Source organism: Carassius gibelio, chromosome B7 (assembly GCF_023724105.1).
Source record: "Carassius gibelio isolate Cgi1373 ecotype wild population from Czech Republic chromosome B7, carGib1.2-hapl.c, whole genome shotgun sequence".
In the NCBI taxonomy this organism is placed as follows: Eukaryota; Metazoa; Chordata; class Actinopteri; order Cypriniformes; family Cyprinidae; genus Carassius; species Carassius gibelio.
Window position 1 is genome coordinate 29,236,927 of NC_068402.1, and position 19,837 is coordinate 29,256,763.

Consider the following 19,837-nt stretch of genomic DNA (forward strand, 5'->3'; position numbering starts at 1 on the left):
AATTATTTCTGTTTAATTAAGGTATGGACATAGGTGAAGATACTGTTGTTATAGATAATGAAATATTAAACAAGTGGCATATAATAATGATTCATTTTTGTATGGATAGTTTCTGGTTGTAAAATCTTAATGAAACCGAAGTGTTTCCCACAGTATTTTGTGAGACTTTGGCTTTCATCTGACAGATTTTAGATCTAGTGAGATTTTTGTTTGCACAAGGAGTTTGACAACAGCCAGTGCCCCACACAGAGATCTCACTATCATCCACTCTGTCTGGAATAATAACATGAAGAAACAGAACAAACTGAGACAGACTAAATCCAGAAGAACTGTGGCAATGTCTCCAAGACACTTCAAGAAACCTACTTACAAAGCTACCTGAAAAATAATGTGGTCACATCAAATGTTGATTTAATTTGGTCAGTTAATTAATACTATCTATTTATGGCATTATTTTTGACAGCATCCTCACTTTACAGCATTTTTACACAAGTGCCTAAAACTTTGTATAGTACAGTAGCTTTGCAGGTTTCTTGAAGCATTTTGGAGACATTGCCAAAGTTCTTCTGGATTTAGTCTCTCTCAGTTTGTTCTGTTTTTTCATGTTATTCCAGATGGACTGGATGATGATGAGATCGGATCTCTGTGTGGAGCACTGGCTGCTGTCACACACTATGTGCAAACAATAATCACATTTAATGTCAAAAATAATGTTTGGGAATGTAAACGGATATTTATTACAGACACACTACAGCAAAACATAGAAATACCTGACTTAAAACCATTTATTTTTGGTGAAAATACAAGTGGCCTAAGACTTTTGCACAGTGCTGTGTGTGTGTGTGTGTGTGTTATTATTTATTTTTTTACGTAGACTTCATAAGGTAACTGTATTATTACGTCAATTACGTTGTTCGCTAGTTATACTGAACAAGCAGCTAAAATATTGATATTTATTTTGATATATCATTCATATTTTTTAAAATGATTTAATTGTCTTAAAGTGTTTGTAGCCACTGTATATCATTTCATGAATCCAGATGTATCGAGTCAGACCTATGACCTTTTCTATTTTAGAATGTCATTTTATCTAATTCTGGCCAGCAGAGCTGCAGTTTGAAGTCAGACAAGAATGGCTGGTCATTTTTAACATCCATTTTTTTCCAAAGGAAATTCTTCCATCTTTTCCTTTCAGTTGGAGTAGTGGTAGTTTAATTAGGTCAGATCAGAGACAGATACATTTTGAAATGCTGTTGAAGAGATAGTCCACCCAAAAATGAAAATTCCTACTCAATCTCATGTTGTTCCAAACTAGTATGATTTAATTTTTTTCTAGGTAAAATAAAAATCACAGTGTTACAGTGTCTGTTGGGCAAGGAATTACATTGAGTTTTTAATTTTTAATTTTTTTTATATATTTTTAGATTGATGACTGTTTAAAATGGAGCAAATTCCAAACACAGATATTACACTGGTAACACTTAATCAGAAATTAATCCTAGAAAAGTAGTTTCACTGTTAAAGGGATACTTCATCCCAAAATGAAAATCTGACATTAACCCCCATGTCGTTCCAAACCCGTAAAAGCTTTGTTCTTCTTTGGGACAAAGCTTTTACGGTCTTGGAACGACATGGGGTGGAGTATCCCTTTAAGATCGGTTCACACCAAGGACAATAACTATAACAACAACAATAACTATAAAGTTTTAATGTTTGTTTTAATTTCATGAGATTAAGGAAGTCCACACCACAGTTATACTGATACGTATATATATATTTTTCTAGCTGATGAACAGTCAATTTACTTTTCTGTTCTTAAACCTTTTGAAGAGAAAAGAGAAGTAAATAATAAAGTAATAAATAATAATAGATTTGAAGTAATACTAAGGAATATTCACCTTTCAGAACAATGACAATCTAAACCTTATTGAGTGTTTTGAAATATATCAATATGAAATATGTCCTTTTACCGTGAATTTAAACCACTTCTGTAAAATTAGCTTCTGATATTTCGATTATTTTCCACTCTTCCTCTTCTCTGCTCTTCAGTGGAGCAGACTACAGTACACTGCTGATGAATCTGGGCCCAGAAAATTGTGCCACACTGCTTCACTTTATCCTGCTGGAAAGCAAGATCCTGTTGCACTCCCTGAGACCAGCTGTACTGACTGGGGTGGCTGAGGCTGTTGTGGCGGTGAGTGTTTGACTTTGAAAACAATGAATTTGTTTGCTACTTTGTACGATGTTTCACAGCAAAAACATAAAAAACCTTCTACAGATTCAGAACCATGTACACTGATGTGCTATAATCTTAATAAATTATGCCAGATAATGAAAGTCTTCTGCATCCCCTATAATCAAAATTTGAATTCACACATGGCAAATGGCACTAAGCACAAAATAGGAATGCACTGGCAAAAGACAAAAACGGCCAAACTTTGTCAAACTGTTCAACAGTTTTCAGCACGCAGGTTTCGTTCTCCCTCTAGCTATCGTCATTGCGTGGTGTGAAGCCCAACTTCGTTTTCCGCTCTATCAATGTGCATTCCACTTATGTTATTCACCGCTCTAACTTACCGGAAAAGCAAAGTCCACTCAAATAAGGTGCCAACAGGAAATTTGTATGTAGTGTGCTTGTAGTGTTTCTGTTTGCAGTGTACTACAGCTATACTGGGTAACAGTTAAAATACTGTTATCTTCTTCTTCACAGATCTGCTCACTACTATGTTGTGCTCACATGCTCTGATAAGAACTGCTTTGTAGTAGGACTATACATTATTTGGACAATTAGTCAAAAAAATATATCTGATTCTGTTGCATAGAACTGAATAAAAATAAAACATCAATATTGAATTATATATTTTCTTTGCATTTTTTATGTATTACTTTCAGTAAAAGTGTGGTTATTTTCTGGGCTTCAGTTAAGTTAAAAAGTCTTACAAAATTACATCATAATATTTAATAAAATAATAAATATTACAAATTGTAATATAATATTACAAAGTATTTTCAGTTTTGGTTTTCAGTCAAGTGCATCCGGAATTTTGTGGTTTTGGTTTCAGCCCAGAATATTTATTTTGGTGCATCCCTAGCACAAAATGTTTGTAAATGTAAATTGCAAGTAGGGTAAATGAAAGTACTGTTAAAGTGTGTTCTCATTTAAACCAATTGTCCAGAATGGAATGAAAATATTTGATAATTTTTTATATTAATAAATGGGACACCATTGTCATTATCATCTCCGTCTAGATGATCTTCCCATTCCAGTGGCAGTGTCCATATATCCCTCTTTGCCCTCTGTCTCTGGCGGGGGTCCTCAATGCACCATGTCCCTTCATTGTGGGCGTTGACTCTAGATACTTTGACCTCTACGATCCCCCACCTGATGTGGTCTGTGTGGACTTGGACACCAACACTATATACTTGTGAGCACCCTTGAACTTTAAGATTAAACATTTTGGAAATTTTTGCTATTTGTTATTTTTTAAATATATTTTTTTTTTTGTGATATTTACCTTCCCCCCCCTTTTTTTTTAAGGTCTGATGAAAAAAGAAATAGTAACTGGAAGAACCTCCCAAAGAAGCCGTGCAAAGGTCTCATCAACTCCTTAGGAAATCTTCACCACCAGCTTGCCACTGGTAAGATTTCCTTTCACCTTTACAGCTTCTTTATGCATTAAAATTATCTCCTTCTGCTGCATCTCTGAAATTTTTTCAGTAAAAAAAAAGTTGTGACTGTGTATGACATATGTGAGGGTTTTTTCAATACAGTTCGGCGTACAGCACTAGAAGGCTTGGCAGTGGAGATGACCCCTATCGAGGCAGACTTCACCTGGCATAAGAAAAAGACAGAGCTGGAGATGGAGATTCAGGAGGCGTTCCTGCGCTTTATGGCATCCATACTGAAGGGCTACCGAACCTACCTCAAACCAATCACACAAGCACCTTCTGAGAAAGCTACTGCTGCAGACTCGCTCTATGACCTGCAAGGTAACTCTACCAGCCAAATAGTGGCTCTGTGTAGTGATATGAGATCTTAGTTTTGTGTCCAAGGTCCACAAGACTGTAGGATAGGGTTCCTCAAATCTTGCCCTGGAGGGCCAATGTGCTGCAGAGTTTAGCTCCATCTCTGATCAAACTCACCTATATGTGATTTTCTAATGATCCTGGAGACATTGATTGGCATGCTCAGGTATGTTTGATTAGGGTTAGAACTAAACTCTGCAGGAAAGTGGATCTCGTGGGCCAGATTTGAGGATTCCTGCTATAGGATGTCCCATTTCTTATTGTGGCATATTGAAGAGCTCCTCCCCTTTTTGTAATAGCTAGTAGCCTGTTGTTAATATCACGGCCATGAACCTGATTTGCTACTTGCTAATGCTAGTCAGGTGGTATCAAAGGAGGGACATTCTTATTCTAGAGTGTTTATTTCATAACTCATTTTACACTAATTTTACACAATCTCTTTGCTCCATTAGTTCACACAATGTTTAAGAACAATGTTTAAATGCGTTTAATAGTTAAGCTATTAGGGCTACATTTGCATACAGCTAGTCTCAAAGCTAACAGACATAGATGAAAATGTATAACAAAGCATGTCTCTATATGTGCATGTATAAAATGTAATTGTCAAAGTATTGAGCTACAACTGATTAGTCACTGAATAATTCTGATGTCTCTTCTTTAGGATTCTTAAAGAGTAGAGATCGTGCACATCAGAAATTCTACTCTCAGCTCACCAAGACTCAGATCTTCATCCGCTTCATTGAGGAATGTACTTTTGTTAGTGACAAAGACACCAGCTTGGCTTTCTTTGATGACTGCATTGGAAAAGTAAGATTTTGACTGGATTGCAATGCATGAGCCACCCCCCCCCCTCTCTCTCTCTCTCTTTATCTCGCTCTCTCTTTCTCTTTTTATAGAAATTTTCAAACTCAAAACACTTTAGCAACCATATAGCAATACCCTGGTTTATACACTAGCAACAACAAAGGAAACTACTACCAAGCTTTTAAAATACGTCATTACAACATGGCAGCCACTCTGAACATCCACCATTATATAGCAGATTTTTCAGAGTGAAACACCCCATTTTATTTTACAAAATGAAAAAACAAAAGCAAAAAAGGAGCTATGAAAAATTAGTTTTTTAGTATTTTAGTTTCTGAAGCACTAATAGGAAGCTTATCTCCCAATGTCAAGAACAGAGCATGCAGAGTTTCCTATTATTGAAATTGTTTCCAACGTCTCTCTTTCAGCTTTTTCCTTCCGACAAAGGAACAGAAAAGGGTACAAAGGTGAGCCACTCCTATCAGTTAGGTGTTTCTGTGTCATGCTTGATGTCACATTAGTGTTACACCCAGTGTAAGGCAAAGTAAAGCAAAACACAAACTGGCCAGGTTTTTTTTTTTTCTTTTTCTAATAGAAGACCTGATTGCATCAGATGGAGCTGATATTAAACATGGCTCATGTTTTACTGTCCTCAGATCTGTTTTGTTGTGGCAGCTTTAAAGACATAAATGTGATAAAGGATTTTTAGTCTTAGACCTGCAGTTAAAGGATATGTAGGAACAGATGGATATTGGTCTTCATATGCAGAGCAGTTGGTTTAGTGGAGTAAATAATTTACCCTACCATCTGCTGTTGGGTGCATTGGCACATAATTTATCTAAACACTCTTAGCATGGGAATAATGTGGAGAGAGTAATGGAAAGTTCCAGGAACTGTCTGCAAGCTGATGGATATTACATGCCAGAGTGCTTGTTAAAGGTGAAAGCAAAAAAAAAAAAAAAGTTGATGTTGACCATATTGGTCAGCATATGAGCTCTTTAAATTGCCACACACATTAGTGTTTGAAAACATTACGGGTGATTCATGCATTAAGACTATAACTGCATTGCATAGGCTGAAGGTGAGTCATCTGAGGACACCAGGCTGATGGAACTGGATGAGTCACAGAAGAGTGAGCACACAGTCTTCGTCATGCCTCCGGAACCACCCCCAGAAGATGGTCCTGACCCCCCTCCCAAATATAGGTATACACATGTAACGATATTACAATACCATCATTACAGTAACAATCCTAGTGAAATCCCATGATTCAGAATATCAGTTCCAGTACAAGAACACAAATTTAATTTAAATGAAATTAAGTTAAATATAAAATAGCATGTACCTTTTAACAAAGAAACAAGCAAATGTGAGCAAAACAATAACTAGTTTGTGTAGTTTTTGTTGCTGCTGTGTTAGTAGCTGATCACTTCACATTTCTGTACTGAAATACTTTTAAAACTTAATGAATTATTTTTATTATTATAAATATTAAATTTCTTTGTGTTTTTCTGATTTACAGAGTTGCATCAAGTTATTTTTTTTAGTTTTTTTTAGTTTTTTTATGGTCACTTGTACTTCACTAATTTATGTTATTCCTTGGTCGTTTGTATTTCATTTAATTTTAGCAATCTCAAACTGCTCTCCTTCACGTGCTCCACTAACTACCTGTGACTGTCACAGGATTGCGCTCGCACTTCACTTTACTTCCACTTTTACTTCAGTACATTTTTTCGCTGAGTTTAATACTTTTACTCTGATATTTTTTTATGTGCTGCATCGTTACTCGTTACAATTATAAAAATTTTACGAATCATTCCATTACAAACCACTGCCAGAACTGTAGATGGCAGGTTTGATGAAGCTGGCACATCATTGAGCGAATCAAGCGATTAAGAAGAATGTGCATGCTGACTGAACTGCTGTGAAGAGAGGAAGGAACACCGAGCCTAGCCAGATAATGACTCGTTCACGAGTCAAGAACCGTTTGCATCGGTTCTCGGATGACCAGTGATGTTAGTTCTTTCTGACAGTTCGATTCAATAAACCAGTTGAAGAAAACAGTTCACCGATTCTTTTGCGCTTGACGCAATGGCGTCATTGGCGTCATTGGCGTTGACTGCACCTGGGTAGAGCTGTAATCGGGCCTTAAAAGTTAGGCCCGACAGGTTTCGGCCCAAGCCCGACAAGTAAATTTTGTTTGACAGCTCTTTTAAAGCCCGAACCCGTTTACAGTCCGACATTATTCAAATGTGCGCACACACACAGCTCTTTTGCCTTTTGTCAACAATGAGTAATTTATTCATGTTTTAACATAATTTACTCATACCTAACATAGACTAGACCACTTGGAAGTTGGAATAAAGAAATAAAATAAGTCCTCTGTGACATCGTAACATCTCAGCATTCTAGACATAAACTCATTTAACCTATAAATAGATCAACGCACCAATAAAAACGAGTTATTTAAAAAAAAAAAATTAAGATACATTTTTAATTAAGATGGGTATTTGGCAATAACGAAATTAAGATAAAGGCTCCGCCGGATTTGCTTTATTTAATAAAAGAATAATGCCAACATTAGCGTATATACTCTGTCAACATTATGCATTTAAGACTCGATGAATATTTAGTTATCATTTGAAAAACCTTTACTCACAGAGATTAGGCTTGGTCTACATGTTTTTGTGGAGGAAAATGATTGAAACCACTGTAGATGTCTTCAGCGTGCTCCTGCGCTCACTGATGGTGCGTCATTATTCTCCTTATAAACACGGTCAAAACTTCTCCACACCTCAGAGTTTGCTTTAGTTGCTGGTGCAACCAAAAATCACCAGAGGCAAGCCTCCGTTACACCTGCTCAGCATTCATTTTCGCATCTTTCTCGCGCTAATCGAAACACATCACATGACCGCTCGTTTACCTCGCAAACCGGAGCGCGAGCCCGAGCCAGCGTAAGATGATAGAAATTAAGCCCGAACCCGACCGAACCCATCGGGTCCCGACGGGTCCCATCGGGTTCGGGCAAAGATCTTCAGCTCTACACCTGGGCTCATAACATTAACACAGAATCAGTTCAGAATCAATCACCAAAAGAATCAGTTCGGTTTAGACGCTCTGTGTGTCGGTTTGCTTCACGCTAAATCACACGTTCGCGAACCGGATATCACAAACTGCTTTGTTTTGAACTGTCTTACAACAGACACGGAAGAGAATGCTGAATAAAGTCGTAGTTTTTGCTATTTTTGGACCAAAATGTATTTTCGATGCTTCAAAAAATTCTAAATGACCCTCTGATGTCTTACGGGTTTGAAACAACATGAGGGTAAGTTATTAATGACATAATTTTGTAAATTGGGCTAACTAACCCTAGTAACCGTTTTTTGTTTACAAGAAGTTACAGTCAAAGGAATTGTGATTGTCCTTTAGGTTAATCATTTGAAATAGTAAAAACAATATGTTCAAACTTTTGACTACTTTCTTTAATGGCTACATAACACAATACTTCTACTTTGTAGTAAATTTTAAAATAGACTACTTGCAATACTTAAGTACAAAATTTTTTGAATACTTTAGTACTTCTACTTAAGTGTGGTGCCTAAAGAGCACTTCAACTTCTACTCAAGTCACTTTTTTGATAGAGCACTTGTACTTTTACTCAAGTATGGGTCTCTAGTACTTTATACATCTCTGGTCTAACGCATACGCACAGTTCCATTGAATAATAAATGTGTTTTAATAATGTTGTTGAACCGAATGTAAAGAAAACTGTTAAAATAACCACAGCATTAACAACAACCTTGAAATAAGAGTGTGAGGTTTATCTGAAAATCTAATGCATGAAAGCAGCATTTGTTGCTATACCAAACAGACATCAGGCTCATTTGAGTGACAAAATATTAGCCTATATCTGATACTTTTAAAGCAATTTTTATTTTTATTTTTATCTTGGCTTAATACATTTTTACGTATGCCATGTCGTTGTTGTTTTTTTGTTTTTTTCTCTAACCTATGGTTCTTTAACTATAAAGGCTGTTGTGTAATTTTTCCCCTGACTAAGCATTTAAAGAATTTAGGGAAAGCACTTAAATAATCCTGTGAATGCACTTAAAGAATTCAGATTCGAAACATTAGATTCAAATCTAGTTTATATGCGAATTGAATTGTTCTAGATTCGCAAATATTTTCCTTGAATTAAATAGAAAACCTACTAAAATGCCAACTAAAGATAATTTTTAGCACTGCAATTTGCTCTGACACCTTCATTGCTTATCAGAATGACAAGATGTACAGTATTGTAGGTTATCATCACTGAAAGTTTGTCTAAGTGGTTTTCAAAGAAATTCATAGATAGTTGGCCAATATTTTTGGAGTAGGTGCCATTTTCTTTGTGAAATTTGGCTCAAATTCTTTGTAGTATTAGTGTTTAACTAACCTCTCATAGAAATTGCTGCAGATTGACTATATCACCTAATTTAACACAAAGACTGCATCTTAAAAAACAATAATTTAGGAAAAACTAACATTTTTTAATATATTTACTTAAGTTTGGGCTTCTAAAAATGTAATTCACTTTCAGCAAAATTACAAATTCAAAATTAAATCATCAGTGATCATAAACTGGATGTACTCTGTTTGACAGAAATCTAAATAAGATAAATATATTACTTTAAATTAGTCTGCTCTTCCATGTGTTATAAACTTGAGCTATGCTTGAAAGGTCATGGAGGAGGCCATACTCATATGCTATATAAAAGTTAGTTTTGTCATGTTTTGATAGTTTTGAGTTGTTGAATTTATTTATTTATTTATTTTTTTTGACGGACAATGCAAACAAACATAGTGTCAAAGCAAGCTTGTCACTGAAGTGCTGCAAAAAAAGTTTATAGCAAATGCTAATTTTCAACTCCTGTCCCTGGTTGGGCTTTTAGACGCAATACAATTTACATACTTAACTATTTTAATTTAAAACAATATAACATGATATATAAACAACTCCTGTCCCTGGTTATACACAATAAAATTTACCCATGAAATTTACCCGTAAAGTAGTGTATATATGTATATGTGTATGTATATATATGTCTGTGTGTGTGTGTGTGTATGTATGTATGTATATATATATATATATATATATATATATATATATATATATATATATATATATATATATATATATATATATAATTTTTTTTGTTTTTGCAATTCATATCAAACTTTTTAATAAGTATACATACAGAATATACACTTTGAGTTGTGTACAGTTAAAATTTACTATGTATATACTGTATGTAAAAGTAAAGGTTAGTTTAAAACACTTAATGACATTTTACCATTTTCCATGATCTCATCTTTTAAAGTGAGAATTATTTATTGTTAATAAGTTGTTAACAAAGCATTATCTAACTCTTTACATTTGAACTAGTTAAACAATAAAAGTAGATTATCTTTGCCATGGTGACAACACACTGCTTAAAGGGTTAGTTAAACCAAAAATTTAAATTCTTATTAATTACTTACACTCATGTTGTTTCAAACCTGTAAGATTTGGCCATTCATCTTCAGAACACAAATTAAGATATGTTTGATGCATCCCATGAGCTCTCTGACATTGGTAAAATAATCTATATGACATCAGGGGTTCAACCGCAATTTTACGAAGCTGCAAGAATACTTATTGTACACAATGAAAACAAAAATATTGACTTCATTGAACAATTTGTTTCCTCCACATCACCCTGGCGCTATTTTGGAGAGTAGTAACTGAACGTAAACAACGTATGCTGTTCTGTCAGCTGTATCACACAGATAAGTTGTCTACATTGTCAGTGTCAGTTTTATTTATAGAGCACTATTAAAGACAACCATGACCAATGTGCAGTACAATAAAAACATTTCAATAACACGGTACAAAATAATTACTAAAAGAAACCGTAAAGTTCTCATTGATAAAACACCAAATCAAAAAATGTAGGTTTTTAACATGGATTTAAAACCAGATAGTGAAGGTGCATATCGAAAACAGAGGGCCAGAGCATTCCACAATCTAGGGGCAGTGACTGAAAACGCATGGTCACCCCTGCATTTAAGCTTTGACTGTGGGATGCATAATAATCTCTGGTTGGACGACCACAGAGACAAGAGGGCCCAAGTTTATAAAATGCAATAAATCTGTAAAGCAAGCAGGGGCCAAATGGCTTAAATGATTTAAATACTAAGTGAAGAATTTTAAAATGAACTCAGTAGTGCACAGGCAACCAATGCAGATAACGTAAAACTGGTGTAATATGATCCAGTTTTTTGGTACTCATTAAAAGCCTTGCAGCTGCATTTTGAACTATCTGCAAGTGGGATAGGGCTGACTGACCAATCCCAAAATACAGTGAGTTGCAGTAGTCTAATCTAGATGTGATAAAAGATTGAATTACTTTTTCTAAATTTTTACTAAAAATAGTTTTTACTTTCACTAGAAATCTAAGCTGAAAAAAGCCGGACTTGACCACTTTATTTATCTGTTTTTCAAATTTTAAACCATCATCAAAAAATAACCCAAGGCTTCACAGAAGAGTTAAATTGCCAAGATTTACTTTCGGTGTACTGAGAATCCGACAGACAAAACACAATTATTTCAGTTTTACTTTCATTGAATTTAAGAAAATGCAAAGACAACCAGGCTTTCACATCGGACAGGACAAAAGACATAAGTGCTTCCAGACAATTTGAACTCTGTTTTAAGGGCAGATGGATTTGAGTGTCATCTGCATAGCAATGGAAAGACAGACCATGCTTCCTTAAAATAGAACCCAATGGGAGCATTTACACTGAAAAAAAGAATAGGAGCCAAAATGGATCCCTGTGAAACACTACATAACAAAGAAGCTGCCTCAAATGAGTGTTCACCAATCTTAACTCTAAAACTTAGATTGGAGAAATATATAAACAATTCAAGAGCACTTTTTTTATACTTACACAGTGCTCCAGATGAGCAAGCAGGACAGCATGATCCCCAGCATCACCAGTTAACAGAATATATTTTAAATATTCTTTTAAATCTTTCAGAAGTGCAGTCTGTCGAGTGGTGTTTTCTAAAACCTGATTGAAAGACCTCAGAGTTCTTATTTTAATCTAAAAAAAAAAAAAGTTGCTGTTGCAGGATAATTTTTTTATAAGATCTTTGTAATAAAAGACAGATTTTAAATGGGTCTAGAATTGGCTAAAACAGAAGGGTCTGGGTTCGGCTTCTTAAGCAAGGGATAGACTGTAGCATGTTTTAATATATCAGGCACAGTACTAGTCTCAAAACATCAAACTATCATGGTAACCATTGTCTTTTAAACCCCAACTGAGCAAGCCAAAGGTGACAGTGGAAAGGAACCAAAAGATGACTGTAGTGGAGAAAAAACAGGCTCAGTCAAGTTGTTAGTTCTCCTGTGGCCTAAATGAACAAACACAGTATGATTTATGTTTCCATGCTGTATCACATGTCTATTCATAGTCAGCGGTTGCAGGGTTTACTAATAATGTTTATTTTGACATGCTTCTTGCTCATATCTGAATGATAGTTTTGCTTAGTCATGTACATACAGCTTGCTAAAATGCGTGAGTGACTTCTCAAAAGAAGTGCCTAGTCTGCTTCTCTCATTACTGAGCATAAATAATCTGAAAAAGTAGTCTGAATAAAAATGCATACGTGCATAAATCAAAAACATACAGTGTTGAGTATATGGAATGCACTCCAAATGATGAACTTACCTGGCTAAAGTATCGCCCTGAGCTTTGCAACCATTTCTTAAGTCCTCAAGACAAAGATAAACATTCTCCAAATGGAGATTTTAACTAACCATTTGAATTTGCATCAACTTAGATCTTAGAACTGGAAAGTTGACACCCTGTTAGGGAAATAGTTAATCTAGTACAATAGGAATATAAGAGAAGTTAATGGAAACAAATACTATAATTAACTTAAGAAAAATACCTTAAATTTACACCTCTATGATCTTTCCTTTTCAAGGCAACCTTGTTTATTGAACTTTATTGTCCACACCCACTTTATCTGGTTGCCATTTTCTTGCCCCTACATCTCCCTCAGCCCTAATCACATTTAAAGCATCTTTATCCATTAGCACAAGGGTAGAATAATCTATGTCCATGCTTCTGTTGGCTCATTTGAGTATCTGTCCGTTTCTCACAGTCCAGCCTTGATACTGGCCAATCACTTTGCTCACCACTAGCACTTTTTGCACTACAATACACCTCTCTCTCTATTCTCTGCTTCTTTATCTATCGTTCATCCAGTTCCACCCTCCCCTAAATATATACCCCATGTACAACTTTTCTTTTTTTGGTTTCTTACATTAATGTTAACAACAACATCCAAACTACTCACATCATATCATCTATGTAATATAAAATGGTGTAAACTAAATTTAATTTTTAACTTTACTTTGCACATGGACTAAATAGCCCTATTCAGTGTCTTTAACTCTTATATGCACACAAAAATGCACCTATTTATTTAGTTTTACCTTTGATATTCTTACAATGCTTTCATATATTTATTGTGTATGAGAGCAAAGGTCAATAAAGATTTGTCATGTTATAATGCTTTTTTTTTATCCCTTTAAACTCATCTTTGATAAGCAAAATGACATATTGAAATGCTTTTTTCCTGTGTAAATACAAAAAAAAAAAAAAAAAAAAAAACAGACCTCATTAAGTATATGCGGAACCAAGAATATGCTAACTAATTCCTGATTATCCTTAATCATGACAGCCAGGACCTGCTCCACTTTCACTATTTTCACTAGTTAATTATAGTAGTAATCGCTTCACAATGGCAAGTGGCAATATTGGACAAATCATTATTAGAGAGTGAATGTGCCAGGATTTTTTTTTTTTATTCTGAATGAAATTATAGCCTATAAAGTGCACAAAGAGTACTCCCCTTGAAATCACTAAAAAGCTCTCATTCATCTTAGTTTAGCATAATGCTGCAACGTTCTGTTGTAATCAGTGAAGCTCTAAACTCTACAACACTGAACAATTAATCTCATATTTACATTGTGTCTACATGTTTATTTTAAAGTGATTATTCACATACATGAATAAAAAATCTGCCATTTTCAGCGGTGAATGGATTCTGTCTAAACACTTTTATTGGCGATTGCATTCCAAAAAACAACAGAAATGTGATTGGCTACATTGCTCAACACTGTAAAAACACAACTTATGACCAGTGGAGATAATATGAAAAGTCCATCCCAGCAAGTTGACAGGATTGGTTACATATTTGTGATGGTAAGAAATGGGCAGTGTAAGCGGCAATAGCTATGTGGGCAGTGCACCAACATGTAAGCACTGTTGAGATTTGGGCACCCCGAGTTCGAATTCCGGCTTGAGGTCCTTTCCTGAAATCACACCCCTCCCCCACCCCCTCTATTTCTCTTTTTTTCTACATATCTTTAAGCATATTAAAAACACCAGATAGACTTGTAAACAATGTTTTTAAAAAATCACCTCCGGGACACTTTAATAAATGGTCACTTTTATGTTAGAAGTTGAGCACCATGTTTTCATATAAACAGAATGGTACTGCCATAGTCTACCACTGCCATGTGTTATATATGTGTGTGTGTGTGTGTGTGTGTGTTAAAGACATCTGTAAAAATAAGACACATGACAAGTAAATAATATTTAGAAGGAATATCCAAGGTCTAATGTCTGTTGTATTCTTTCTGTTTACTGTATTAACTAGACTTTACCATTTGACTTACCGCAGACTAATTTGGAGGTTTTATGTTAGCACTCTGATTTTATTCTGTACTCCTCTAATTATAAATCATCTGTTTCTCCACAGTTATAAGAATTTCCCTAGTTTACGTTTGGAGCTGTTTGATCGTCCACAAGAGCTGAGACCAGCACTGAGCACAAGAGCAGCAGGGGCCAGTATGTCCAGCAGCCCTGCCCTGTTAGCCAAGAGAACCAAACAGGTGAAGAATTTCTTACAGGAGTTATCGTATGCCATACTAGAAATTCTGGTATGCTATCATTCCCAGACTTGTCCAGATTATACCATGCATTACAGATTCACGTTACATTTACACAAGAGTCTTAAAAGATGTTCTGTTGTTTTTAACTTGACACCTATAGAATTCAACACTCATGGCAAAGGTGTGACATAATAACTCTAAATTAGAACCTTTAAAAGTACAGCTGCTAAGAAATATTTCAACTAAAAAATCACCCCCGCTTTACAGTATATTATGTGGCCTTAACTACTGTGTATTTACTTTTAAGTTAAAAATACGTTTTATACATTGTTCTTATATTTAAAAAAGTCAGTTATTTAAATAAGTCAGTTATTTCTATGTTTTGCTGTAGTGTGTCAGTAGGAAATATCAGTTTACATTTCCAAACATTATTTTTGACAATAAATGGTATAATCCAGTGAGATTTTTGTTTGTGCAAGGTGTCCGACAGCAGCCAGTGCTCCACACTGTCTGGAATAACATGAAAAAACAGAACCTTTTACCTGCAAAGCTACTGTAAAATGCTGTAAAGGATGCTGTCAAAAATAATGCCATAAATATATTTTATTATTTAACTTATATTAACTTAACTAAATTAAATTAACATTTGGTGTGACCACATTATGCATTAAAAAAGCTTTTGTCCTAGGTGCACTTGCGCATTGTTTTTCAGGTAGTTTTGCAGGAAGGTTTCTTGAAGTGTCTTGGTTTCTAGGTGTCTCATTGCCTTAGTTCTTCTGGATTTCTCAGTCTCAGTTTGTTCAAAGTATTTCTATGAAAGACTGGTAACTGGATGCATTTCAGTGATTTCCTGGAACCTTATAAGTTATTTTACTTCTCTAAGTCATATTTAGATTTTCTGCACGATGGTGCCCTCTGTCTTCTCATAAGAATAAAACATAAATGTGTTTATAGCGCTCCATAATGGTCACACCACCCTGTTTTGGGGGGAAAATTTTTTTTACCACTTCAAGAAGTATTCACTATGTTAAATGTTCATATTTTTGTGTAAAACTTTGATACACTACCAATAAAAAGTTTGGGGTTAGAAATTCTAATGCAGTGTCTCTGGGAGTGAAATGTTAAAAAGGTCTATTATGAGCTGGAGCCGTGGAATCAAAGTCCCGCCCAAACTCCCGCAGTCCCAATTGCAAAAACAAAACCAAGACCACTACATGCCGTTTTTTTTTTTAGCATCAAATAACTTAAAATAATAAGTTATAAATAAATAAAAGAGTACATTGATACACTACCATTAAAAAGTTTGTGGTAAGAAATAAATAATTCATAAATAAATTGCTAATTAATTGCAAAAGAGACATTCAGAAAGACTAAACCAATCCCAAATTATTGATTGGTAGTGTTTCCACTATCGAGCTAAGACCGGGCGTGCTAGTGCGTGCCAGGGCCAGTCGCGTTTCCACAGTCACTTCCGCTTGATCGTGCCTCGCCGGGGCTTCCTTGGGGCCAACGGCCAGGGTTTTTTGACCCAACAAAAACCTTGGGCCAAAGCGGGCCAGCTGGGGCTAGACGAGTGGTTATGAACAATGGCGGAGTTTCTCTGTGTCTGGAGAGCGTCAGCGCGGATCATTTCAGAAAGATAACAGCTTTAACAGCAGCATTGAAAAAGTTTTAAAATAAGTTGAGCTCAAAACTCACTCTTCCAGTGTGGATTATAATCACTAAACAAGGCAGAAATATTTATAAGTGATGTAAAAGACTATGCACGCAAAACATTAACTTTAAACAGTAAACATGTTAAATATGACTGCTTGGATAAATCAGACGTCAGCTTCTTATTCTCTATCACAATTGTGTATTTATTAAGTAACATTTTATCTGTCGTCTCGTTTCAAGAGTTTAGCTCCACGTTGCAGATCATCAAAATATAATAATGATTTTTGTTCGGGAGCTTTTATAAAAATAGAGAGTCTGGGCTGCGGATCATTTCAGAAAGATAACAGCTTTAACACCAGCATTAAACACTTTTTTAAATAAATCAAGCTCAAAACTCACTTTCAGTCAGCAGCGAGTGTTTGAAATAACTTGATCCAATGTGGATTATAAATCACCATACAAGGCTGAAATATTTATAAGCGATGCAAAAGTCTGTGCATGCTAAACATGTTACCATAGTAAACATGGTAAAATATGACCGCTTGAAGAAATCCGACGTCAGCTTCTTATTCTCTATGACAATCGTATATTTATTAAGTAACTTATATTATCTGTCACAAGCCTCGTCTCGAGAGTTTATCTCACGTTGCCTATCATAAAAGAATAAAGCCTAATAATGTTTTTTGTTCGGGAGCTTACAAAAATAGAGATATTATCATTCATTCTAAATATGACGGCTACTGTGGCTAATAAACAGAAACAGACTCGACTGAATAAGCAGGCTATTTTCATGAGCGTTAAAAATAAATAAATAAAATATAAATAAGTGTATTTATGTGTGATTAATTTTGAGTCCTGATAAATTAAATCAATTCTATAGTTAAAACATCGATGCTTTTTAATTTGAATATATAACAAAGCATGCAAACAAACGGCCTCTTTTATCATGTTTGTTTTGTGATCTCACATGTTCCAGTGACTTATTTCTTAGTTTTCTGATAACTTCTCTTTGATGGTGAAATGATGAGGTTGCATGACCTTGTTCTGAGAGGCGTGTAAAGGGCGTGTTTTAGTGACATGCAGTGGTGCTTCAAGCTCCACTGTGGAAACCCTGCGCTATTCTGGCCTCGTGCTACTGGCCCGGGGCTATGAGCCCCGCCCGGCCCGCTTTAAGCCCTGGCCCGCACTGGCCCGAAAGTGGAAATGCGGCTAATGTCTCCATGTCAGCAGTTTATTTTTTTATTTTTTTTTTATCCAGTCTGTGTGCTAGTCATAACTGAGCGGCAACCTCTCGCTCTCTCTTGTGAAGCCAACCATGCCTTTCTTCTTTGAAACTGTAATTCATCGACTTTCAGCTTGAGGCTGGCTGCAAAAGGGAGTCAATCCCGTAGACTCCCCATGTTAAACTGCCCAAATTTACAGCAGAAAAAAACGTTTACAGCCTGGTGAAAAAAATGATTTTGGTCTATATAGCTAATTTTACCCTTCATGATAACTGTGAGAGGGTGAATTTTTTTTTTACTCATCTGTTTAAATTATATTAAGCCTTAATGTTCTGCATAATTAAGGTGGATTGTTGCTGCTGTAACCGCCATCGCGTTAGGTGGGCGTAGCTTCAGCAACCAGATTCTGCCCTTTTGCCTATTTTTGATTACCCCAGAGTAAAGCACGTTGATGCGCTGCCAAGATGGCGACGGCCCGCTCTGCCCACTTTTGGTTTCAAAAACTCTCTTCGGAAACCTATGGGTGACGTCACAGACACTACATCCATGTTTTTTTACAGTCTATGGTCATAACATCAGTTACTCAAACACTCTGAGTCAAGAAGGCTCTTAATGACTGTGCTCTGCGTGCAGCAGTTAAAAGGTAAACAAAGATCATCTGATCTTAAACTAATGAATAATTTTCCAAAACACAACTGTTGCTATTACTGTGGTCGAGTGCTCTTTGGGGATACTGTTAATATTTCAGTTTGTAAGACATGCTGTACGCTGCGTAGACCATAAAAAAAGATGGATGACGCTTATCTACTTCCTTTTACTATAGAAAAGTGAAGCTAAAATATTGAAGTTGTGGCTGCAGTCATCTTGTGCTGATGACATCACTTGGAGCCTGACACTGTGCAGTAATGATGGACCCTTTTCACAAGACTGTGTTGACGTTTAACAGTCCTGAGCAATGTAATCCTCAAAAGTTTTTTTGTTTAGATTTGTTTTTTTATTATTAAGTATGTACATTTATAACAAATTACTTTGTATTATATCACCTTTGCATCGAATTACTAACATGCTAATGCGAGGGTTTTTCTAACCCTAAAGTGTTTTTCTATGGGAGGGAAATGTGAAAAAGGTCCTGCGGTATCAAAGTCCAACTCAAACTCCCACAGTCCCAATGGCAAATAGACAACCATGACACTACATGCAGTTTTTTTAGCATCATCTATTAGAGAAAAAAAACTAAAAAAAAACACTTGAACATACATCAGCAATGTAACTACCTGAAATGATAAAAAAAAAAAAAGTAATTTGTTGAGTAACTTAAATATTTATTTAATATTTTTTGGGTTTGGATTACATTCCGTTTGGTTACATACATCTAAAATAAAGTTATGGCAGCCGATAGAGCTCAATGTGCTGGAAATAGAAAAAGCAACTGCAAATTAAAAAAAAAAACAAGTTCATCAATTTGACAATGCACACACTACAAATGCTCACAACACAAACAAATAACGAAGCGCAATGGAAATAAAAAAAATAAAACATCTGCAAATTAAGAAAACAACTTCATCAATTTGAGTAAACGCGCTACAAATGCTCACAACATAACCAAAAAGCAAAACGCACTGCAAACAGAAACACCTGCAAATAAAGAAAACAACTTTATAAATTTGACAACAAATGTGCTGCAAATGCTCACAACACAACCAAATAAAGAAACACAATGCAAATAGAAAAAAAAAAAAACAACACTTAAATTAAAGGGGTCATATGATGCTTTTTTAAAGATCATTATTTGGTGTATTTGGTGTAACAGAATATGTTGACACGCTTCAATGTAAAAAAAACAGTAGTAGAAAAGACAGAATTACGTCTTCTCCTAGGTTCACGAAACGGTTGTCCATAAAATGCGTTGCTGTTCTGTTACATACGTAATCTTAAAGATTTCTACTTTCGGAAGGCCAATTAAAGTGCTTTTACCTAGATACACACAGCATCTCCCTGACATGGCTGCTTCAACTGCGTTTACTGAAACCATGCCTTCTTTCTTTGCTTTGCAACATTTGGGCGGCATTACACAAATATTTCCACCTAGTGACGTAGACATGTTGGGTTGTGTTAGAATGAGCCGTTTTAGGCAGAGTC

General features: G+C 35.4%; 1 protein-coding gene across 2 annotated transcripts in view; it reads left to right on the forward strand.

Annotated features, from left to right (window-relative positions):
- dennd4c (DENN/MADD domain containing 4C) overlaps window positions 1-19,837 on the forward strand; it is a 77,009-nt gene that overhangs the window by 41,312 nt on the left and 15,860 nt on the right. For both annotated transcript variants that reach the window (XM_052560447.1, XM_052560448.1), the window contains exons 9-16: window positions 2,050-2,194; window positions 3,250-3,425; window positions 3,539-3,639; window positions 3,772-3,990; window positions 4,688-4,833; window positions 5,259-5,297; window positions 5,905-6,035; window positions 14,687-14,819. In XM_052560447.1, the coding sequence (XP_052416407.1) occupies window positions 2,050-2,194; window positions 3,250-3,425; window positions 3,539-3,639; window positions 3,772-3,990; window positions 4,688-4,833; window positions 5,259-5,297; window positions 5,905-6,035; window positions 14,687-14,819 (1,090 nt within the window). The remainder of the gene's footprint in view (window positions 1-2,049; window positions 2,195-3,249; window positions 3,426-3,538; window positions 3,640-3,771; window positions 3,991-4,687; window positions 4,834-5,258; window positions 5,298-5,904; window positions 6,036-14,686; window positions 14,820-19,837) is intronic.